Source organism: Tachysurus fulvidraco, chromosome 14 (assembly GCF_022655615.1).
Source record: "Tachysurus fulvidraco isolate hzauxx_2018 chromosome 14, HZAU_PFXX_2.0, whole genome shotgun sequence".
Classification (NCBI taxonomy): Eukaryota; Metazoa; Chordata; class Actinopteri; order Siluriformes; family Bagridae; genus Tachysurus; species Tachysurus fulvidraco.
The window spans coordinates 18,247,173-18,272,341 of NC_062531.1; the positions used below are offsets into that span (position 1 = coordinate 18,247,173).

The window sequence follows — 25,169 nt, forward strand, 5'->3', positions numbered from 1 at the left end:
ATGCACAGAGCAGATGATGTCTGAGAAAGAACAGTTTCAGTTTCCATATGCATATCTTTATAATTCTTTCCTTTCTTCTTTTCACTTTCACACTTTTACAAGTGCTATTTTTATTTCATTTAGCTTTTTCCTTTTGACACAAATAATTAAGATAATGCTACCTTATGAGGTCTTCTGTCACATGGCGGCCTGACCATCTGTGTTTAAAAGTAGGGTGATTTGCATGCTGTTATGTTACTCTGTGTTGAATACTTTCACTTCTGTAAATGCAAGAATGCTATGTGAAGCTGTGTTTTCTTCGATTGATTCCTTATCTGTAAAAGCCAAATCTACAAGTAAAGATGCAGATGCTCTGGGTAAGTAATGTTTTGTTGAAAAAAAAATTATATTCATTGTAAGAACCAAGAAATCTAAGAAATTAGGCTATATCAGAGGTTTAATTTTATGACTTGAGACATGATAATGTGCCATTCTTTATGGATTTGACGTTATATTTCCTGTGGGGTTTTTTTTTTTTTTTTTTTCAACAAATAATATATAGGCATAAATAAATATAGCCAATGTATGAAAGAGAATCATGGCTAAATAAGAAAAGTATTTTAATTGAATAATAATCAAAAATCCACATAATATATCATATTCTGCTGTTATGTTGGATATAATATATTAGACAAGATGAAGAAAGTTTTGGTAGTTACAGTAGACAGGATTTTTTTTTCTTATCTGAAGATTGCATGCAATTTGGCTAATAATGAGATTATTAATGTTATTATTATAGTTTAATGTCAAATAGATTATCACGTTTCCTCAGTGTACACCTTTGTAACTAGTGACTATCGTACACCCTTTAATGTAACTTTTTGTATCTACACAGATTGACAAGAAGACATTTAGCCTAATAATTTTGACAAATTATTGCTAAAATGATATGTACTGTACATGTAATAGCTGTTCTTACAGAGCCACACTGATTATAGATTCACATGCATTTTTAAGGAACATATTTTGAATAAGGTTTGATTTATCCAAAATGTAATATGTAGAGCATCATGCCTAATTAACAGTTTGGTAAATATAGCATGAAAATTTAAAAAGATTTATACACCCATACAAGGCAGAAACATGTTAAAGCATATAGTACAGTAGTACAGTTGTGTTAGTGAAGTATCATACTATAAATCAATGTTTATCAAGTTTACATTTAACATGTGCCTATGCTTGTAGGTCATGTTCGGGACTGGATTGTACCTGTTTTTTGTACTGGATCAACTGTGTTTGGTCAAATCAATGAACCCTAAATTCTACCCTTGTGACAATAACACAGACAGCGATGGAAACATACATTTAGACTGCAAGCACAGAGACCTCACGGGCATCCCTAAATTTAAGTCCCCTTTTATCATCTCATTAAACCTGGACGAAAATCGTATACATCAAGTAAAAAGTGATGATTTCTCAGGTATTCCAAATCTTCAACATTTAAGTTTGATGTGGAATTGTTTGCCTGGTCGCCTCAAAGCACTGAAATTACCTTCATGCCAAGTGATTATTGACCATGATGCTTTTGTTAATCTAAAGAACTTGGCATTTCTTCAACTGGCAGGAAATAGCCTCAAGACAATTCCTCTCCTACCTAAGCATCTTGAGGTTTTGGGATTAGAATTTAACAATATTTTCCGGATTGAACAACCTCTGGGTACACCATTTCTCAAACAACTGCTTCTTGCCAAAAATTGCTACTATGCCAACCCCTGTAACGGATCATTTTTCATTGATCAAAGGGTGTTTCAGGATTTAACTAAGCTTCAGAACCTCACCATTGGCTTTAATAATATCACCTCTATTCCCATGCAACTGCCACCCTCACTGGAAAGTCTAGACCTGAAAGAAAACATGATTACAGAGATTCAGGAACACTCCTTCTCAAACCTAACTAAACTCAGTTTCCTTAACCTGGAATGGAACTGCCAAAGGTGTGATCATGCAGCTAACCCTTGTATTCCTTGCCCAAATAATTCATCATTAGACCTGCATCACAAAGCCTTTTTTGACCAGAGAGACTCTCTTGTTAACCTTAGTCTACGGGGAAACTCAATCTATTCCATTCCTAAAAATCTTTTTGCACATCTAAAGAAACTGAAGACGCTTGACCTCTCTGAAAATCTCCTTGCCTTCAGCATCCAAAATGGTACATTTTTTGAGGAACTCCAGGGTGTTGTTTCCCTGAACCTTCTCTATAACTATATACCTCAGAAAATATTTTCAGAGCTGATACTGTCACCCTCAATTAGCAAAATGAAGTCCTTGAGGAAACTTCATTTAAGTGGGCTTTTCTTTCATCGGTTGTCGAACAATAGCCTTGAGCCTTTGTTCAACCTACCACTACTGGAGTATCTGGACCTGAGCTTGAACTTCATTAATTCTTGCAATATAACTGCATTTAACCAGGTGAGATCCTTGAAAAAGGTTGTGCTTTCACAGAACATGCTAACTATCAACCCATACTACACAGAAAGCTCTAATATAGCCCTGACACCGGATGGATATGAGAATTATGACCACCAGCAGCTTCAAGACATGCCTGCATTCGAGTCAAAGCTCCAGATGAACCTTTTGCATTGCACTGATGAAGAATGTCCAAAACATTTTTCCATGTGGTATTTCCAAAAGTGTCACTGTTATAGAAAACTCTTTTTTGACCTATCAAAAAACAATATCCCATTTTTGAATGTAAGTACTTTCAAAGGAATGGAGAAAACTGTTTGCTTGGACCTATCCTATAACTATATGAGTCAAGCTTTAAATGGCCAACAGTTCCATCCTCTTAACAAACTGGTATACCTCAACATGGCACACAACCGTATTGACCTTTACTTTAAAGAAGCATTTGAGGAGCTAAGGAGCACACTTAAGGTTCTTGATCTCAGCAACAATGAATTCCATTTTCACATGCGTGGAATAGGGCACCGCTTTAATTTCATAAAGAACTTGACTTCACTTGAAGTTCTTAGTTTAGCAAACAATAATATTGGCATGCGAATATCTAGCATTATTAATAGCACATCTTTAAAATGTTTGTTGTTCTCTGGAAATCGTTTGGACATCATGTGGGACACCAGAGGAGATCAGTACATACGATTCTTTCAGGGGTTGACAAACCTTACATACCTGGACATTTCAGACAACCAGCTTAGATCATGTTCCCCCCAAGCCATAGTTAACCTTCCTCTAAGTATCCGTGTGCTCAGGATGGACTCAAACCTATTGAATTACTTTCCCTGGCCAAATATCTCAGTTCTTAGTCATCTATGCTATCTGAACCTCAGTGGAAACTATCTTTCTAACTTACCAGACATTGTTATTCACTTTGGCAATAAACTTAGAAGCCTGGACCTCAGTCACAACCGACTAAGTGCAATTCCAGAGTCTTTCTTTAGTCAGGCAACAGGTCTTAAAGAACTGATGCTCAATCACAACCAGTTGAAGATCTTAGTGATGCATGCTGTTCCACCATTATTACAGAATGGTAACACCAATTGTACCAATGCCAAGACCTCCTGCAAGCTAACACTGCATGCTAACCCATTTACATGTAGCTGTGCCACTTCCTGGTTTACTGAGTTTCTGCGAAAAAGTGCTGTGGATATTCCACACCTCACTACAGATGTTCGCTGTGGTTTTCCTGAATCTCTTACAGGAGTAAATGTCCTTACCATTGACCCTCGCTCCTGCCAGGAGATATTTGGCAGTGTTTCTTTTATCTTCACATTCCTTATTACTATTGCAGCAACTGCAATCCCCCTTTTAAGGCATCTATATGGCTGGGACCTGTGGTACTGTTTCCAGATATTGTGGGCAGGACACAAGGGTTATACTCCACTTCAAGGAAACAACATGAGCAACCAACATGATGCATTTGTGGTGTTTGATACAAAGAATAAAGCAGTGAGAGATTGGATCTATAATGAGATGTTGATTAACTTGGAAAGCAGAGGAAGATGGAAATTCCGGCTTTGTCTGGAGGAACGGGACTGGGTACCAGGAGTACCATGCATTGAGAATCTGCATAATTCGGTGTACAACAGCAGGAAAACAGTGTTTGTGCTGACTAACCAGGGTGGCTGTGCTTCTTTGAATGGGGTAATAAAGCAAGCTTTTCTTTTGGTCCAACAGAGATTGCTAGATGAGAAAGTCGATGTTGCAATTGTAGTCCTCCTGGATCCTCTTTTCCCCAAGCTCAAATACCTGCAGATGAGAAAGAGACTCTGCAGAAAGTCGGTTCTCTCCTGGCCTAAGAACCCTCGAGCCCAGCCTCTCTTCTGGAATAACTTGCACATTGCTTTAGCATCTGACATAGTGAGATCCTATAATAAAAAGGTCACAGAAAGCTTCCTATCTAATGATATTCTCTAAAAGAGGCACCAAGATGTGATGTTTACCCTAAACATAATAAGAAATTCAGAAGGCCTGTTCATTTAACGTGTTTTGTTTATTTTTATACACTGAATATGTGAAAGCAAAACTACCTGCAAAAATTAATTTAATTGTTTCTTTGAGACATTACCGACAGCGATTATGTTTATTAACATCAAAGTGTATGAGTGTCAAAGCTCATCTGGGGGCAGGACTGCACTTTGTACCAGATGCCAGTCCATCGCATGCCACCTAAAGGGATGATTTATAGAGCCAGTCCACCTACTGGCTTGTGTGGTATTTGGATGAAATCTAATGAAATGTGATATTTGGATGAAATCTACATGAAGCAAATTCAAAATGCCTAAAACCAAAAATTGTGAGGCTCCATAACTACCTATGTATGTTATGTATGTTTCATGATTTTGTAAAATGTTCTTGAACATTGTCTGCTGCCTCCCTTTTTTCTTTTTATAATTAATATTGTTGGATAAGCGGTAGAAAAGGAGTGAGCGAGTGAGTGATTGAGTGAGTGAATGAGTGAGTAATTAATATTGGGCCTCAATGATACCATAACTGTTTTTGCATATGCCTGGAAAGGGTTTGCCAGCTTTATTGCAACATCATGTACTATAAATATAATATATGTATATTTGGAACTAAAAAGTGATGATAAATCTGTAATTTACAACTTTCTGTATATTCTAAAGCATTCTTTTTATTTTGAGTGTATTTAATCTTCTTTTTTTTAAATAGGCTGATCCTTCCTATAATTCTTTCTGTGGATTAATTTTTAAAGAATAAATCACATGTAACAATATTAATAATTAACTCATGTACAATACATATGTACTATTGTCAAGCTGGATATTATCCACTAGGGGCGCTATTAACAATTAAATAGCAAAGACAATTGTTATGTCTCTTGGAATTGTTATTTTGTATCCGGATTTGCTATTTTGTTTTGCACTTCCCGGCCACCGTACATTACCCATTGGCTAGCTACCTAACTTTAAGTTCAGCTTACTAGGGTGTATCACTTATATAATTGCACGTTGCATGTCAACTAGTCTCATGTGATGATGAGTCACAAATAAATTAAGTGTCATTTTTTACATGATATACCCCCAGCACAATCTATAAATTGCCTGAATTTTTTGGAAAAAAAATAATAAAATTTAAACAAACTTTTGGCAAAAAGCATTTTCAGTAATCAAAAGTAATGTAAATGTAATTTCAAGGCTTGTGTAGGCATCTACCCATCAATGTTGGTTAGTGTTGTTGAACCCCAGTTTATAGTTAATAGATACAGAGCCTCACAAATTGAAATAGGTTGGGAAGTACTGATCTAAAATACAAAGAAGGAACAGGAAATACCATAATTGTCAGATTTTATAGATGTACATTTTTAAAAATGTATTTATTTAGATTAAATTCCATTAATATGTTAAACAGTTGAGTCAAAGATCAGTGGAAATATTTACTGACTGGCTACTTCTTAAAAATATGTGTACTTTTGTAAAGGATTGTATCTTTATCAGTGACTACTAATCTACTAAAATTATCCTATTATCTAAGCAAGAATGGTAGCTAACTAGTAAAATTAGCTAGTAACTGGTTACAGTTAGGCCTGATTTGGTGGTGTTACCCTTGAACTGAAAAGATCCAAATTAGCTGTCTGATATAATTAAGTATTTATTTAGTATTTCATTATTTATTTAGTATTTACTATTATTTATTATTATATTTATTAGACAGACTACATAGATGCTACTCTCCTCTTTATGGGTGTTATTTAGTGATGTGATGCCTTAGTAGGTTTATGCTATTGCTAACTGGATGTCACTATATTCCTTCTCCAGTTTCTACAAGATCCGGTAACAGTTCTTACAGTGGGTCATGTCTGTCCATTAGAAAATTCCTGAGTTGAGTCCTATTTCTCATGGCACTTCATCATCCATGAGATTCTCACAACCTATGACAGATTTCTAGTTATGTATGCAACTGGGTTGTATATATCCTGTATAACCTTTAGGGTTCTTTAGTATTGAGAACACAAGCTCAGTGTGTATGATTCAGGGAGATATGGTTGTATAATGAAGATATGTTTTCCAATTGGCACTCAACACCACCATAATCATATGTTGTTGTTTTTTTTTGACACTTTATGTCTTACTTTTACGTGTGCTGCTAGTCCTTCTGGATTCTCCAACATTTCACAGTGATTATCCTTTCAAACCATGTCTCTCTCTTTGAAATCACAGATGTCTACTGCTCAGGCACCTCTCACATTTGAGCTCACCTGCAGTAAGGCAGTTGGACTTGATGATGAAAACATAAACTCAATAGAAATCATTTTGCTTTTTGAAATATCTACAATTATTTTCTAATATGATGGTGAGATGCTTCCTCTGTATGTACTCTGTATTTTTTATTGTTCACCATAAACTAATTTACTTTCTTATACCCCTTTCTATTTGGAGATGTGTGCTGATGCTCTATAGAAACTGTGCGCTCCCTTTTTCAAGTTCTTAAATCAGCCAATACATTTCCAATATTGGAATACACAAGGGGTGGGAAGCCAGACATCCACATGACACCATGCACACACATTTAGAGACTCATTCACTACCAGGGGCATTGTAGTGTATCCAGTCCCTCTACTATTTTTCAGAGGTGAGAAGAAACCCACATGGTTATGTGGGAGAACAAGCTCAACACCAAACCCAGGTCCCTGGAGCTGTAAGCCAACAATGCTGTACCAACTTAACTCCCCAACTTTTTTGGCACTGCTAAACACTAGATTAATTATGGGTTTAGTAATTATTTTTGTGTGTTGTTTTAACTGCTGCAAATGAGACTGTTGTCTGTAATGAAGACAAAAATTTACTTAATATACATAATACATAATTTGCGATATTAAAAGGTCAGTGATTGCGTGAGTGAATGAGAGTGTGTGTTTGCCCTGCGATGGGTTGGCACTCCGTCCAGGGTGTATCCTGCCTTGATGCCCGATGACGCCTGAAATAGGCACAGACTCCCTGTGACCCGAGTAGTTCGGATAAGCGGTAGAAAATGAGAGTGAGTAAAACGTCAGTTTCCTCAATAGCCAAAGTCGGCTTTCTAATATGAGCTAGTGTGCCGGGCTTTCAGAAATTCTTGATATTAATAAATATTACTTTAAAATATCTACATTTATTTTATTTTATTATGTTTATCTATAATAAATTAGGAAATTGAATAACATTTTGTCTTAATTATACATATACATAGCTATGACAGCCGTTCAAAGAAAATGTTGTTTTTAGAATGTATATACAATGTAACATTCTATATAATTTTGTAATGTGTAAAATTAATTGCTTTCATATATGATTCGCATTAAATAAATTTTTCTTTTTCACAAGAAACATATAACATTAGAGGCATATCCAACACATGACTAAATGTTTTAAATATTATCCTGAAATACAATAGGGGAGACCGGGTATGGTCGTAACACTTTTTCTTCAGCACCTAAAACTACATTTTTTTTAGGCTACACATCTGAAAATTTTAGGCAAAGTAACCACATTTGTGTACTACAAATGGCAACACTTTAAATTTAAACGCTCCTCCTCTTCCAGTGCCAGCTTCACTGGTGTATCAGTGAGGATTTCCGAGTGCCTCTTCTTCCTACCCCTACCTGTCTCTTTCCTTGGGCCTGCTTTTGGAAATGGCCTAATGAGTGATGGACTCAACGACTGACCTACGATGGACCCTGAGGTGCTTGGCATCTCATCAGAGTGCAGGTGGACAGCATGAGTGGCTGGAGAGGAGCTGGTCGGCAGGTGAGCTGGAGAGGAGCCGGGCGGCAGGTAAGGAGGAGAGGAGCCGGGCAGCAGGTGAGCTGAAGAGGAGCCATGTGGCAGGTGAGATGGAGAGGAGTTCTGTTGAAGAGCCCCAGATGGATCAGGACGATCTGTGACTTGAGAAGGCGCAAAGTCACAGTCCTGAAAATTTTTACAATTGTATGGCCATATGCCTGTACACTGGAAAACGGCCTGTATGTTTTTCTGTGTTGCGGCTGTAGGCAGGGCGATCCTCAAAATGCCTGGAATGTCCTAAATACTCATAGTTTTACCTGGATTTCCCCTCATCCAGTCATCGCTTGCCAAATTCAAATTAAACGCACCAAACACATTACGATCACACTCCTTAACAGTTAAAAAGAACTACATTTTCTATCGCTTATCTGAACTTCTCGGGTCACGGGGAGCCTGTGCCTATCTCAGGTGTCATCGGGCATCAAGGCAGGATACACCCTGGATGGAGTGCCAACCCATCACAGGGCACACACACACTCTCATTCACTCACGCAATCACACACTACGGACAATTTTCCAGAGATGCCAATCAACCTACTGTACCATGCATGTCTTTGGACCGGGGAGGAAACCCCCAAGGCACGAGGAGAACATGCAAATTTCACACACACAAGGTGAAGGCGGGAATCGAACCCCCAACCCTGGAGGTGTGAGGCAAACGTGCTAACCACTAAGCCACCGTCCCCCCCTTAAATTAATATGATCATCCTTTTTTATATAATCTATATTAACTGATCACAACACAATGCTACAGTAGGGCTACGGGCACCAATACCATATAGGACCAAAAGGATGTGGACATGTGTCTATCTTGAGTAGAATTTTAATTTCAATTTACTTGAACTAATGGTCTGAATAAATGTCAGCAGCACAATGCATAAAACCACGTAGATACAAGTCAATACACAAGTCAGAAAAACATGGGCAGATTGATTTAAGTTGCCAAGAAGGAGATAGTGGCTCACTGTTTTCTGTTGTGTGCGTTCTGCGATGCTTAAATATCACCACGATTGTAGATTGCTTAATTTTGTTATTATAGACTTTTTGTGAATTCAGACCAGTAGAAGGACTTTATTATTATTATTATTATTATTATTATTATTATTATTATTATTATTATTATTATTATTATTTTAAACTCTACATACGGTTGTATGTGAAACTTTAGATCAGCTGTATTTTAATACAATGGGCTAAATGGGTCCATGGTAGACTTGTTTTAAGGACTACAAAACAAAAATATATCTCCTGTCATTTTTAATCTCATTCAACGTGAGCGAGCAGAGCGCGCACCCGCAACGTGATGCGCGGCTGCGTGGACGCGCGATGTGTGCGGGACATTGAGTTTACTGACTGACGTAGAGAACAGGTCCGTACTTCAGCCGGTGAGTTTATCATTTAAAATCAGAGATTTCAAACATTATGAAGGCGTTTTGTTGTTGTTGCATGCGATCATACCTGTAAAACGTTTTTGACGTATGTGCGAGACGTCCTGCTGTTTATAAAAACATGTACACGCATAATCTGCATTTTTATTTTTATTTGTAAATAGCTTTCATAATCTGTTGTGCTGTGGCGCTCCCTACATTATACTGTACCGTATGACACGTGCTCGTTTGTATGGGGAAAAATATTGAATCTACTTTACGGTCAAGTGGCGACTGGTGGTGGCTTTTAATGCTTTTATCAGCTAACTGAAAGTGAGAAAAAATACAATATGATGGAGAAATACTGGCCATCCTCATTCTATCATCACTTTTATCCCTTACGAACTGAACTCAGATATAGGCCAGAAAAAATGTAAAGCTTTTAACGATTAATCATGTTGTCTGATAGTACTTAATAATATCTAGGCTTTTATAATATTATTAGTTCCTGGATATTGGTTGTTATTGCTAGCAAACCAGAGCTCTTTTTTATCCAAAGGGATTGACATGTGCAGTGATTAACAATCTCCTTATCCACTCCCCCAAGCCAGGCTTATTTATATGAGCTCAACAACCAATCATTTTAACTGAGAGGAAGGATTTCGGACGCCCATCCGTCTGTTGCCTTTTGCATTTTACTATAGGATGACTGTTATTTCGATTAGGGCCCTTTATACTTTGTGCTATAACCCTATAGATTTATTTTAGGTTTATTATTTTTTTTTTTTACTACCAATATCTGAACTCTAAAACTGTCACAATCATGTAGGTTGCAGTTTGGCTATCCATGCTTCTGTGTGTATGCACTTTAATACCCAGTAAACAAACTAATGAACTCCACAACACAATGAGAAATTATCACTGGGCAGTTCACAAGAATACAGGGGACACAGTTAAGAAATTTCATTTAATTAAACCGGAGGGTTCCAACTGCCTTTATACAGTACTTCCACTGTGACTCGCTTGTTGAGAGGTGTGAATGAATGCTCGAAAGCTCTGACACCATGCCTCACACTCGTTTCTCACTTAGCTACAGTATGAACAATACCAACAAAGAAGCACAGAAAATTTGTGAAATTTAAAAAAAATTTTTTGGCTAAGTAGCAGCAAATATTATAGTTAAAAATGTAACTTTTAATTACACATTCTATATGTTTTTATACGGTTTGATCAACAAAGAAAATGATGTGTTTGTCCCTGCTTCTTGGTCGATAGATCAGTAAGTACAGTAGGTCAGTTGGAACTTATTTTCTCATCATACTGGACCTGATTATATAGAATCTGTACTTAGGTACTTCACTTATACAGTAAGTGTTTTCACTTATAGCCTTTTCTAAATTAACCATACTCATCAGTCCCGTTAAAGTAGCCCCAAGAGGGAACAAGCTCTAATGGATCTCAGTGCATTTGGTATGAACAGTGTAACTGGACTCAGAAGCATGCTTAATAAAGAAAGCAATTAAGGGAGTAATGCTTCTTGCTTTTGGCTTGCATGTGGTTAGCAAAGGCAAACTACAGTCATTTACTAAATATATATATATATATATAGATATAGTGAGACCCTATTAGTTTTCATTTCATTTTTAAGTTCAGTAGTTCATGCATTTGCCTAAACAGCCAACTGTGTGACTGCAGTGCAAAGTAAACATTTCTTCAGATGCAGGTCAAGAGCTTCAGTTAATGTTCAGTTAAATATTTTCACACACGACAGTCTCAAGGGTTTACACGGAATAGTGCGAAGATACTCAGTGATACTGAAATTCCCAGACCAGCCCATCTGGCACCATCAAACATGCGATGGATTAAATCAGTGAGATCACTTTGTTTTTTCAGATTTTGACTGTGACCATTAACCGAAGCTATTGACCTGTTTTTGCATGATCTTTTGCATTGCACTATTAGCAACACAATTGGTTTATAAGTGCATGCGTATGCAGGTGTACAGGTGTACCTGGAGGACGGTTAGTGTAAACCCTCTTAATTACTACTTATAGACAAAACTCTGTAATCATAGGATTTGCTCTTCCAATACATTATACTCAGTGGAATCAGCACATTTCTCATTTCTGTTCAGTGTGGTTTAAAAAATCTGATTTATTTACTGGCTATCTTTGCTCACATTTGGAAAACATTTTAAGAAAGATGTCTTTGGTTTCTGTAGTAGTTCCCTCTTAATAGAGCATTCTATTAGCTAGCTACTTTCATGGAATACAAATTAACAACAAAAGCTTTTAAAATTTCTATTGTTAATTAACTCTTGTTAATAAATTGTGGTACAAAGTTCTTGCAGTTATTTTATAGATTTTTATAGATTTTATAAATTTGTTCCACTCATCTTTATCCTCATAATTTGTGTAAGAGTCTGTGTAATGTCATGTGACTGAGGGACAGCAGTCAAATTTTGCATTTTATATGCATGGATGGGTGGTGGGGGCACATTGCTTAAACAATTGATAAAGGCTTAATACAATGTACAACTGCTCTAGCAAGAAAAACAGATGGTGCTATATCACAAAACAGTACCAAATATCTTGATAATAGGGTATTTAGCAGACTATCTTCCTGGTCACTCATAGATTAATTGTATATCTTAATTTTCTATCTACTTATCAATTTAAATCATCCTAATATCAGAATGATAATAGTGTTATTGTTGTTTAATCAGACCGAATAAAATATTGTAGGAAAAATACTGATTACATACAGATCCTTCTGCCATTTCCCTTTGCCCAGCTGTCCATTTCTCTCTCTCTCTCTCTCTCTCTCTCTCTCTCTCTCTCTCTCTCTCTCTCTCTCTCTCTCTCTCTCTCTCTCCCTCTCTCCAGAATGTCCATTTCAATAAAAAGTGTTGCAAAACCACCCCAAACAAACATATATATACAATGCTTTATATTCCATCGATTTTACATATGAAAAATAATTAACTATAATTGATTTTAATTGTCAAATGCAGGATAATAGGTCCATTGAATTATTGAATGAATTATTGACATTAAAAAGCACATTGAAAAGACGCAACTGTCAACAATTAATGGCAGGTGGGCATTTTTTTGAAGCCAACATGATTTTCATAAGGTGACAATTGACAGACTTTCTTTCTTTCTTCGTTTCTTTCTTTCTTTCTTTCTTTCTTTCTTTCTTTCTTTCTTTCTTTCTTTCTTTCTTTCTTTCTTTCTTTCTTCTACAGGTTATGCTATTATCACACTTCAAATTGTTTCTCTCCATCCTGTAACCTATAATGACAAGATGATTTTGACTTCAGGCCTGTCATGGTGTTCACAGAAAATTCCATGGACAAAGATGATAATTTGACTTTAATATCGTGCCACAATAGATCTAATAAGAGTCTTAGGGTTAGCTAAGAGAGAATGAGACAAGGTTGAGGTTTCATGGTACATATATGCTAGTTAAAAAATATGTATAGTGCACAGTCAGTTGGCCATGCTGAGGCTAGTCCAGTGCATTCCCCCAATCTCCATTCTTCTCCTAGAATCAGTCACAGACGAGTAAATGCTGGCAGAAGAGGAAGCGAATGTGAAGGTGGCAGAAAGACTCTTTCTATGGAGAATATCCAGTCCCTCAATGCTGCCTATGCAGCCTCTGGCCCTGTCTATGTGAGTGACCATGAGGCTCTAGCCTCCACTGCTTACCCAAAAGGCACTATGACATTGGGCCGCAGCACAAGCCGTGGAAAATCTGCCATAATGGGCAGTACCCCCAACATCAGCTCTTCCTTGGGGCATCTTCATTTAGATTCAGTAGCATATGGAGATCATGGTGCCGTGTACCTCCTACCACAACACCAATGGCCTTCTTCACCACTGTTGAGACAAGCTGTGCGAAGTATGGCCAGAAGAGAAGGAAATCCCCTGATAGAGCACTTAAAGGAATTGCAAATGGATAACACCCTGTTACGGAGAGAGCTAGATGTGAGAGACAGCAGTCTTGGCTCTTCAGTCAACAGTTTAAAAACCTTTTGGAGTCCTGAATTAAAGAAGAAACGAGGGGTGAAAAAAGACAGTGCTGCAAAGACCTCCACAGTGAAGGAGAAGATGAATGTTATGAAAGACAAAAACCAGGTAAGATTTCACAACGCTTGGTACTTAGCATTTTCACAGCCTGAGTAAAAATAATTTAATATCCATATGCTAATTTTAGCATAGTTGATGTGAACTCTCCTTGATTATTTATTACAGAAATATATTCTAATACAGTCATTTCATCCCACTTCAAAGTCATGATCAGCTTTACTACTGTAGGTAGGTTGAGAGTATCGGAAATTCATGTTTGATGGGTCTTCAGGACAGGAGCTTGGATCCATTACTATAAAGATTTTAAATTACAAGGTTCAGAAAGCATACAGACCCTTTCCATTTCCTTCATTTTATGAAATGACAGATTCTAAAATTGCTGTAATTCTGTCCACTGTAATCATGTTTAACCTACGACCTGGTGTCCACATACGTGGACATCACTGCATCTAAAATGCAAAGCCAAACCAAAGCTCGGTTCTTAGGAGGTTAATGACAAAGCATAAATTGGTTTTTATTACTTATTATGATAGATAGTAAAAAACAGACCTTTTGTTTTGTTCTTTGTTAAAGCCTTTTGGTAATGATTCCAACTTTAGGCTTGTTACAAACTTGGCAATTCCTGGATCCCTGGAAAATTGTTCTCATTTCTATATGCAGAACTTCCTAAACTCTTTCAGTACAGAAGGGGAGCATCAATGTACCACTATTTGAAGGGCCCTCTTGACATATTCAGCTGATGATTTTGCTGGGCTTGTCCCAGAGCCTCTCCAGCAATGTATTGGCTGCGTATTTCATGTCACCGTTGATGTCACAATGCCCTCAAACCTCTGTTGGTCAACATCCAGGAAACCATAACACTACCACCACAGTGTTTCACCTTGATTTATGGCCAGTTGATCTTGGATTCCTCATATCATAAAATCAGTTCAAATGAAGTGGACCATTTGTCATAGAGGTGTAGATTCTACTTGGTGACTATCATAAAACACTGATTTATGAATTGAGAGATGACCGAGATGTCTGTCCTTCTGTCCTTCTGTTTTTAAAACCTACATTGACACACATATATATATATATATATATATATATATATATATATATATATATATATATATATATAAATTATGTATCAATATATATTAATTATGTATCTATATATATATATATATATATATATATATATATATATATTAATTATGTATCAATAACCCATTATTATGTATTAATTATGTATTAATAACCCATTTTTGCAGATTAATGAGAAAAAAATAGATTTTATTTTGAATGTACTAAATAACAGAAAAAGTAAAATTTTAAATGCATTCAATAAAAACACCTCTGGACAAAGGATCACAGCTATGCTATCATATTCAGCTATGTAATTATCATAGAGCAGACTACAGTGGTTAAACAGGTAGAATTGTTACATCACAGATCAAGGGTCTTAGTTCAGTTCTGAGTTATTGTGTTTGCATAATTTTGCTTGTTCTCCACGTGTCCACACAGGTTTTTTAAGGTTCTTCCGTCTCCTACCACCTCCCAAAAACATGCCAGTATATGGACTGTTTATGCTAAATTGCAATTTTGTGTGTGTGTCTGTGTGTGTATGTGTGTGTGTGTGTGTGTGTGTGTGTGTGTATATGTGTGTGTGTGTGTGTGTGTGTGTGTGTGTGTGTGTGCGTGCGTATGTGTACGTGCATAGTTTTACCTAAGCAGTATGCCCACCTCACAGCCAGTGTTTCAGAGCAATGAATCAGATTAATAGAATGGATTAAATAGGCATATTTTTTTGTTTATTTCTATTATTCTACAAAACTCCAAGGAAACCAGAATATTTCCATTCATCAGTCATAATCGCTTAATCATTTTGCATTGTTTTTCATGTAGTATAATAAATAACACCGCAGTTGTTGGAAAAGCAATGAGCAAAAGAGGTTAACCAATCTCAGCTCTAAGTTAAATAGGCACCTTGTGCTTCTCTGATAGCAGCCTGCGCAAGCTGCATGTTCTCTTTGTATGTTGCCATGGCAATTATGTCTTGAAGCCTGGTGTTTTACTGGTGTTATTTCAGTAAAGAACTTTGAACTGTAATTGGTACAAATTGTGCTGCTGAGGTGTGGGTGGCATGATAACTGTGATTGTATTTTTTCCTTCTCCCACATCTGGCCATTTTCATGTTGCATGAGGCAGCCATGATAGTTATGTTTCCTACCCTGCCACCCCCAGTGCATGCTCAAGATGACACTGATTGTTTCAGTATTATCATTAGTCAGTTTTGTACTGATATTGTGCACTAGGTTGAACTGTCAAATCCGATTAGATTATATCAGATCATTTACTACCCTTTAATGTGAAATCATAGAAGTATATGAATAAAGAAACAAAAACCTCATAATTTCGTTTTAGCGAAAAAATAGAAAATAAATAGCCTAGTTGCATGTGTGTTAACACCCCTAAGCTAATACTTTAATGAAAGGACTGTGTGATTTCATTACACCGCTCAGTCTTTTTGGGTAAAAGTCTATTAGCATGGCATATCTTGGCTTTGCAATATTTTCCCAATTTTTCTTTTAAATACATTCCAGATCCATCAAATGGTAAGTGCAAAGCAGTGCACAGCTTTCTTTAGGCAACCCCACAGATCTGTATTTTGATTCAGGTCTGGACTCTTGCTAAAGTAGGCCATTCAAAACCAGTTTAGAATTCTGGAATTATTATTTCATCTACAGTTGGTCTTTTCAGTCTACAACCCATTTTGCTGCAGGGTATATAGATTTAGATAAGCTTTGATGTTTGTAATCAATACTGTTCCTGCAGCTCATTTAATGTTTGCATTAGAGCTGCATGATTCTGGATTAAATAAGAATCTTATCTGACAAGAATCTGGCAAACAAGTAAGCAATACAACAGGACTAAATGGCCTTTGCTTTAATCAAAGTGAAATAATTACAAATAACATCTGAGTTTTCCATGGAAAATGAGAACCACAATTGTACCGTAAAATTATAAAACAAATTAAATAGAAGCACTCAAATCCAATTAAAAGTGGTGTATTTTTGTTTATGAAAAGATAAAGTAAGTTTGACGATTTTTTTAATATTCATGAAATTATGACAGCTTCAAATGACATGAAATTGTGTTGTGCCATCTCAGGCTATGGTATTGATTTACCTACCTAATGTTTATATATTTTTGTCAGCCCTGAAATAGTTTTCATATATATGAGCAGTATTTTAGTCCCTATTTTAACTGGGATTGTTTTAAGTTTTAGATTTTTTTTATATTTGTCATTCAGATGATCAAGAACATCAAATTTTTGGAGGGTTATTTCAAGTGAATTAATATTTTTACAAGAGAGATTTGTCCAAAATACAATATAATTAAAGTTAATGTAAAAACCTGGAAGACCATTTCAAAGGACAGGACACACATTGGCTTACATACTATGCCAGTATGTGTAACATACTGCACATATTGCTTTACATACTATTTCTTTTGTAAGTACTTGGTATATCTGTATTAGTGATTATATTTTTAAGCGATATAATTTTTTTAAGGGTATTGCAGTTAGACCCTTGCACCCATATGTTTCATCTCTGTCATCTGTTTCATCTGTCATCTCTGTCACCCATATGCCAAAACTTCTTAGTCTGGAAAAGTAACGGGGTGACAATAACAGGTTGATGATTTCAAGATAATTTGCTAATTGTTATTCAAGGTCACAAAAGCATATGTCACACACCTTGGAAGGATATTACTTGTAGATATTGATTATATTAAGTAAAATAAATCACTAATTACATTTATGGTAACAGTATTGACAGTATGCATGATGCCCCCCCAGTCAAACTTAATAAATCATCAAATAGAAAGATAAGATAAGCTGTGGCACCACTGGAACCCTGACCAGATGCATTGTGGGGGAAAATCAAAGAACAAAAGAAAAAGCATAAGTAACAGACACCATAATTTATTCATGAGTAGTTAATAAAATTCTGACATTAAAAATAATGGGAATGGGTAATAAATTACTTGCTTTAGCCTGTGACAGGTGGATGCTGATAAAATCTTACAAAACATATACTTACTTATGGGCCATCAACATTATTTATCGAAATCAAAATGCAAAATGCAGCTGCACCTGCTTGTCCTCACATGCCAAGATACTGTTGCCCTTCCTCAACTGGCTTCCAGTCACACGAGGTACTAGCGCTGCTTGACTGGTTGCACAATCTCTCAGGGTAAGAGGTAGACTCTTTTCAATTCTGGCAACAATGTGTTGGAATGAACTTCCTCTAGATGTCCGTACAACTGGATTGAAGTCATCTTCAAATGATGAGTGAAGACCTACATCTTTTTGAAACACATAAACTAGCACTTACTGTATATTCCCTGTTTGATTTGTGTGTATATTTGAAAAACCTGAGCAGAGGTTTAGATTGATGGTATCCTAAATGTTAATGTACTGTATTCATTGATAGATCCTTTTGTACATCACTCTGGATAAGGGCATTGCCAAGTGCCATAAATGTAAATGTAAATTTTGTACATTATGTACAATAAACAAACTATTAAAGATGAAAGAAACCAGGAATGTCACCCTTAATTGCCAAGCTTAAAGAAGAGTTGTTAAAATTCTAACGAAACATATAACAATGCAATGGCTTCAGGGTTGCACTCTCCAACATGACCAAAAAAAGAAAATAGTTATTTTGCAAATTACTATAATATAGTAGTTGAAAATTACAATAACAATAGAATAACATGATCCTTAACCCTCAACTCAGTTGTTTATATGACTAAATGTTATAGAAGTATGCTTCTGTTAAACTACAGTAATTTCATTGTTCATCAAATAAGCTGGAAAATTGCCATGTTTAGAATTTACAATTTTCCTTGAAACAGTAATTTACTGCTTCAGAATTTCCTTTCGTGGAAAAATCATCTATTTTTAGCAACTACATCTTAGAACACTTTTGGCATTGTAGCTGTCATTTTCATTGTTTCTTGAGGTAATCTGCATTACATTCCACTTCCTGAAACACCTTCAATGAAATTAATCTGCATTAATTTCATTCCATGCTTCCTGAAACACCATCCACAAATTGGATTGGATTTATGGGTAGTTTTTTTAGTACCATTGGGTAAACAGCTGAGTAGGGTTTAGTGATTGTGCTGACCAAGAAGCCTAGAGTTTATTTCCTAAATACATTGCAGAATTTGCAGCAGTGCTTTGGATCATTTTCCTATTGTATTTTTACAGTAAACTGGCTCCAGCTAACGGCCATCCATGGGTTATGGCATTGTGTTGCAAAGTGGAACGCTAACCTTCCAGATTCAAGATTCCTTGTGTTCTGTACATATTTACAAATGTAGAAACTTTGAGCTCCAAAGACCATAACATTTCCTCCACTCTGCTTAAGAAATGGCATCAGACCATGCTTCAGGATGTTTTCGTCTGTACATCTGTACAACAATTTTTGTCCCTGTCTGTGACATTGTACTCATTTTATTTTTATAAATACAGCCTTTTCATTGTAATTGAAATAATAAAGCTGCTTAAAGATTTATGAGGCATCTATTTATATAACTAGAGAGTTTGATGTATTTATTTCCCTGCACTGTTATGCAAAAGGACCACGAGTTTGCAATGGTTGGAGAGGGGAGCATGTACTGTAGTACCCTGTTTGGAAGGATGTTGAGGAAGACTCCGGAGACAGGCAGAATCTTATCTGACTCTGGGCTCATGTTTATTCAGTTTGCACTTTCACTTGTATGCACTTTCAGAAACTTGACAACCCAACTATAAAGAAACACTTTCATTCCAGATTCACAACTTGCACACTCTTTCACAGTTCACATCTTATAGTGTGTATGTATGCAAGTCTTGCAAGCTCCACCGGAAACGTCGTACACATATACTGTAGACTTATTACTTAACTGTTAGTTTATGCTCAGTAATATTTATTAATATACCCTTATTGTAAATTCTTGCCAGATTATTGTCTTCATGTGTTGTCAGGACTCAACCCGGACTTTTGGCCACGTGCTGTTTTTGTTTATCTTCTTCGTCACGTGTCTGCCCCGCCTTCGTCTGCCCCTCCCTGTCTTCACACCTGATCCTTATTGTGTCATCGTGTCTTTTTATATTTAAGTGGGCCGCGTTGCAGAGTGCAGCACGGAATCATTAGTTACGTTTACCCCTCGTCATGTCTAGTCTTTGTTAAGTGTCTTCATTTGTATTGCTTTTGTTATCGCCTTATGTCGTTGTCTTTATTATTTATTAAACCCCTTTCCTTTGAAGCTATCCTGCATACGGGTCTGTCTCCTTCCGCTTCCGGCTGTGACATGTGTTTACAGTATTTATGTATTTAGAGAGCCTTCTTGGTGCTTTAGTATAGGTTTAAGTCACCTGTCAGTCTGGCAACTCAACAAACTTGCCCACTTATCCAAAAATTCCTGCTTTCTTAGCAACAGAATTTCTCTGGGTGCTCCAATTACTTCCTCTCTCTCTCTCTCTCTCTCTCTCCCTCTCTCTCTCTCTCTCTCTCTCTCTCTCTCTCTCTCTCTCTCTCTCTCTCACTCTCTCTTTTTGTCTACTCCATCTCCATGGCTGAACCACTCCTTGTCAAAACCAGCTATACATATCCCTGCTTGTGCTAGTGAACTTAATGACAGGTTTTTTAAATACTTAGCTGGGGTCCATTTTGAGCCATTGCTATCCACCATCACTGTTAATACCCTGGTGGGAAGAAACTGTTTAGCCCACCATACAGTCCTAGTCCTAGTTAACTGTAGCTCCTTTTGTCAATACTCATGCTTGCACTCTACCTTTTCTCCCACTGTGGTGGCTTTTTCTGCCAGAAAGACCTTCTGGTGTATTGTCCTTTAAGTACTAGGACCTGGGGTATGACTTTAGCAAGGACTGGCCCCCCTTTTTGCCATCTCATTGTCCATATGGCTATGCCCTAGAACTGTTCCTTGTTTTCCAATGGACAGTATAACTTGTCTCTTCTGGAGGGATATATGTTTATGTGTATCAATGACTCCATCATTTGACCCACTTTTCCCTGGGTACCAGCTTTTACTTCATTGCAATGAAGAACCTTCTTCCTTCTTGCATTAATTGCCTGAATAGCTTGAATAACATTGGCATCATAAATATGTACCCCCTACTTACCTGCATGCCTGAATGCTGCACCCAGTCCTGCTTAATCTCCCTTGTGGCATACAGAGAGATCATCTGACACTTATGTCATCAACCCAAGTTTGAGCCGTGTCCTCAACAGGAAAACAAAGGCCATGATTGCACGCTGCTTTGCTCCCACTTTCTCATGGCTCACTGTAGATTTGAGTTACTAGAGCAGGCTTTAAAGCCACTTCTGGTATTGTTCTTAGTGAGGTTAGTGACACACTGTGACACACATTTTATGCCAGATTTTTATTTCAATGATTTATTACCCAAATAAACCAAGGTCTGTAATAGTTTAATCTAAAGAGCTATAAAAAATCAGTTTGATTACTTTTCAAATGCCCTTTTATAGTTTTATTTACTTTAAAATGTAATGGGACTGACAGGCTTAGACAGACAGGCTACATTTTTAGATTGTTTGGTTACATGAAAAATTAAGTATATTGGTCATTTGCATTAGATGAATTGTTGACATTAGCCCTCTTTTTATTGAATCGAAATACCGCCACCCACAGGATGTGAAAAAAATTAAAACGAATACTACTGCCACCTATGGTAAAGTCTGTGCTCTGCAACAACAGTAATATTTCTATCCTGAATACAAATAAAATTGCAAAACTTTTAAATGTAGTTAATATGTAATAATCCAGTCTTGTTCTATGGACTATAAGCAAAAATGAAGTATATGCTGCTATGTGGTCCAATATGATGTATGTAATGACAGTAACAAAGAGTAACAAACAGTATTAAATAATACTATTTTTACTGTAACACATTTAATTTATTTAATACCATGTAGTGTCCATATTTAACAGTACAGATACATTAAATACTGTATTACCATTAAATATTTGTAACATTTTTAAAACATTAATGCAGAAAATTTCAGCTTGAAGCCTAGATACTTTTAAAAACATACTTTAAAAGTGTGTAATTGAAATGGTTGCCAGGGGAGGCTTACGATAATTTTTAGGTGAAAATATTTCCATATACATTAAGATTTGTGTGTGTGTTACAGCTGTAGAATTGATCAAATTTCAAAAAACAGTTTTAGGCATTGAAATGATGTAAAAATGCTGACATTTCTTTTACATATAGCCTGGTTTATTCATAGTATTTTGAGAACACACACACAAAAAAAATAAAAATAGGTTACTTATTAGAATAGAAGGTATCATAATTATTAGTTACACTGCCAGGCTGAAATAAAAGTCACTCACTCATATTTTTTTATTGACCGCCTTTTGCTTTGATTAGTTCTGTCTGTGTTTAGTTTCATTACTTTCTTGCTTTGATTAGTTCTGTCTGTGTTTAGTTTCATTACTTTCTTGAACTTGTATTGATAATGGAAGAGTCAGCCAACTTTGGAAAGTCTTATCCAGGACATCCCAAAGATTCAAAATGAAGTTGAAACCTGGTCTATGTGGTGGCCCATTTGGGAAAATGATGGCTCATGCTCGCTGAACCACATTTTCACAATTTAAGGAAGATGAATTCTGCCATTGTCATCCTGGAATATGTCCTGTCCATCAGGGAAAGAAAAGTTGATGTAAAAACTAGGTTATACTGTGGAAAGCTGGTGATTTTTTTCTGACCAGGTAGTTTGTGTAACCACATAATATAATATGGCTAAATTACTATGTATGTCTAACCATCACTCCCATATGTGGGTCATCGGCAAGCTGTTGCCACAAAGCTAGAAATGCAAAATTGTATATGATAGATCACAGACCTCCTATCCCACATTAGTGCACACCCCCCACTAATGGCCTAGTAGCTAAAAGGTCACAAACCCCATACTCATGCTCCAAAATACGGTTGAAAGTTTTTGCAGAAGAATGGAGGTTATTATAATGGGAAAAATAAATACGAAATACTGTAGAATGTTCAAAAAGCACATTTTTATTTATGGAATTATGGGCAGGTATCCTTGCTACTGTTGCCTCTATCTTGCTCATTATTTTTATATTCTGAATTTATATTTCTGTAAAGTAAAGCTTTCTGACAGTGTCTCTATATGTCTGCCAATCTGTCTACATATTATATATATTTTGCTTTCCCTACACCTCCAGATGGCCATCCAGGCTTTACAGGATGAGCTTTGCACCCAGAGAGACTTGAATGATGTCCTGCAGCAAGAGAACAGTGCAAGCTCATTAGGTTCACCTCCTGACTGTTTCACTTATCTGGAACCCACTCAAGACAACTTCCATTTTCTCCAGGCTGAAAATGAACAGCAAACAAAGGAGCTTTTCCTTCTTAGGAAAACTCTGGAAGAAATGGAGCAGCGCATGAAAAAACAGAAGCAGACACTGAGTACCCGGGACGAATCTATCAAAAAGTTGCTGGAGATGTTTCAGGAAAAAGTTCCTACCAGGTCTGGGCTGCCCGATGAAGAAAGACAGAGAGTCTGCCATGCCGAGGACAGGCTGGGTCATCTGGGGGACATCCTAGAGCTGAAAGAGAAGGAAAATAAACACGTAAGAGAGGTGAGTTATTGGAGAGTTTGGGTTAAATGTTATGTTTTTTACATTAGCCTGTGCACTTTGGAGTTTTTATAAATATATAAAGTTTTTTATATATATGGAGTTTTATATTATATAAAAATATAATAGTAAATATTGAAGCCCTTAGATTTTTACACAACTTTTAGCATTACAAACTGGAATTGAAGTTAATTCAATTGGGATTAAACTATATCTCATTGCCAGAGTTATGCTCGACTGGTTCAATGGCAGGAATCTTAATTGCCCAGTTAAGCAATGGGGTCGGGGGGAGGGGGGTTATCAGCATCAAGATATGAAAAGCTGATAGACACAAGAAGTTGTAATTGCAGCCAATTACCTATACATGGCATTGTGCTGGTTTAGAGGTGAGAAAGTAAAAATGCAAGCCTTTGTTTTAGCATAGTCTTTCATAGTGATTTCTGATCTTATCAGCATATTTTTCACTTTTCTGACAGTATATTGGATAGTGATTAACAGGATAGATATAACATCACTCTCATGAGGAGGTTTATTTTTACCCTCTAAATCTTCTCACCCTCTAAATCAGGGGTGTCAAACTCAAATTCACAGTGGGCCAAAATATAAAACTGAGATAAAGTCACGGGCCAAACTGAATATTTATTGAAAGATTAACTGCAACTGATATGTAATGTTCAACCTTTTTCATATGGAAACAAACTTTAGTTTTGCTTAAATACAGGATTTGGAGCAACCAGAGCTTGATATTACAAACACATAAGAAATGAAATTTGAAATAATACACATCAGTGGTGTTCATTTCTTATTTAAATAAATAAAATTAATTATGCCTCTCACTTTATCATTTTAAGTTCCTTTTTGAAGTGGATCTTTTTCAAAACCAACAACAAAACAACCAAAAATAATGATTTCATTCAATGAAAATCCAACTTTTCGACTATTACAGTTCATGCCTTGGAGTAGAAAAAGTGCATAAAGAAAATGTATGTATGCATGTATTCAAACTCAGTTTTCCACATTCTGATTTACTCTGCACATTGATCTGCACATTGATCTGCACATTGATCTGCACATTGATCACATTGATTCTTGCCTTTTATCTGGGCACACGATGTCACAAACTTTGACCATACACTTTTTGACAAACTCTCCCTCATTAAAGGGCCGGGCAGATTTTGCAATCTCCGCTGCCACAATAACGCCAGCCTTACAGCAGCTTCACTTTTTATTTTGTTTTCATGAACATAGACTGCTGGGAAACCAGACTTTTTTTCATCTCCTCCGAGTTCTGGAGCTTCTGCTTTACGTCCAGGTCCTTATACTTCTTATAATGTTTCGTTTCATAGTGTCTTCTTATGTTATATTCTTTCGTTACAGACACGTTAGCTCCGTTAGCACACAAGACAAACAAGTCTGTCCTTTATATTCGTGAACAGATAATCTGCCTCCCACCTGTCTTGAAAGCTCCTATTGTCTATCTTTCGTTTGGCCATTTTTGTGGAGGGTGGAATTAACTTGCCCGATGTGACTGTAACATGGTAGTTAAGCAAGCCAACAGAGAATGAGGGGCGCATGCTGTTCATGACTACGCGTCGATACAGTGACAAGGCATTCTGGGATTTTTAGTATTACCGGAGCATGCGGCTAGTCAGCTGTAATGCACATTTGATATGATCTCGCGCGCCAAATATAATTACACCGCGGGCCAAATTTGGCCCGGGGGCCAGAGTTTGACACCCCTGCTCTAAATC

The 25,169-nt window shown here is 36.6% G+C and overlaps 2 protein-coding genes across 4 annotated transcripts in view; both read left to right on the forward strand.

The window, feature by feature from the left end:
• The first annotated feature begins 52 nt into the window (after positions 1 to 52).
• Positions 53 to 6,877, forward strand: tlr9 (toll-like receptor 9). The gene is made up of 2 exons (XM_027167061.2): positions 53 to 356; positions 1,225 to 6,877. The coding sequence occupies exons 1-2, from the start codon at positions 342 to 344 to the stop codon at positions 4,411 to 4,413; spliced, it is 3,204 nt and encodes a 1,067-aa protein (XP_027022862.1). The 5' UTR covers positions 53 to 341; the 3' UTR covers positions 4,414 to 6,877.
• Positions 6,878 to 9,499: 2,622 nt separating this feature from the next.
• Positions 9,500 to 25,169, forward strand: part of LOC113655954 (ERC protein 2) — a 197,390-nt gene continuing 181,720 nt past the window's right edge. For 2 of the 3 annotated variants that reach the window (XM_047822836.1, XM_027166834.2), the window contains exons 1-3: positions 9,504 to 9,664; positions 12,894 to 13,785; positions 23,005 to 23,421. In XM_047822836.1, the coding sequence (XP_047678792.1) occupies positions 13,123 to 13,785; positions 23,005 to 23,421 (1,080 nt within the window). In that variant the 5' untranslated portion in view covers positions 9,504 to 9,664; positions 12,894 to 13,122. Of the gene's footprint in view, positions 9,665 to 12,893; positions 13,786 to 23,004; positions 23,422 to 25,169 lie in introns of all 3 variants that reach the window. The other variant, XM_027166833.2, reaches the window with a different exon arrangement.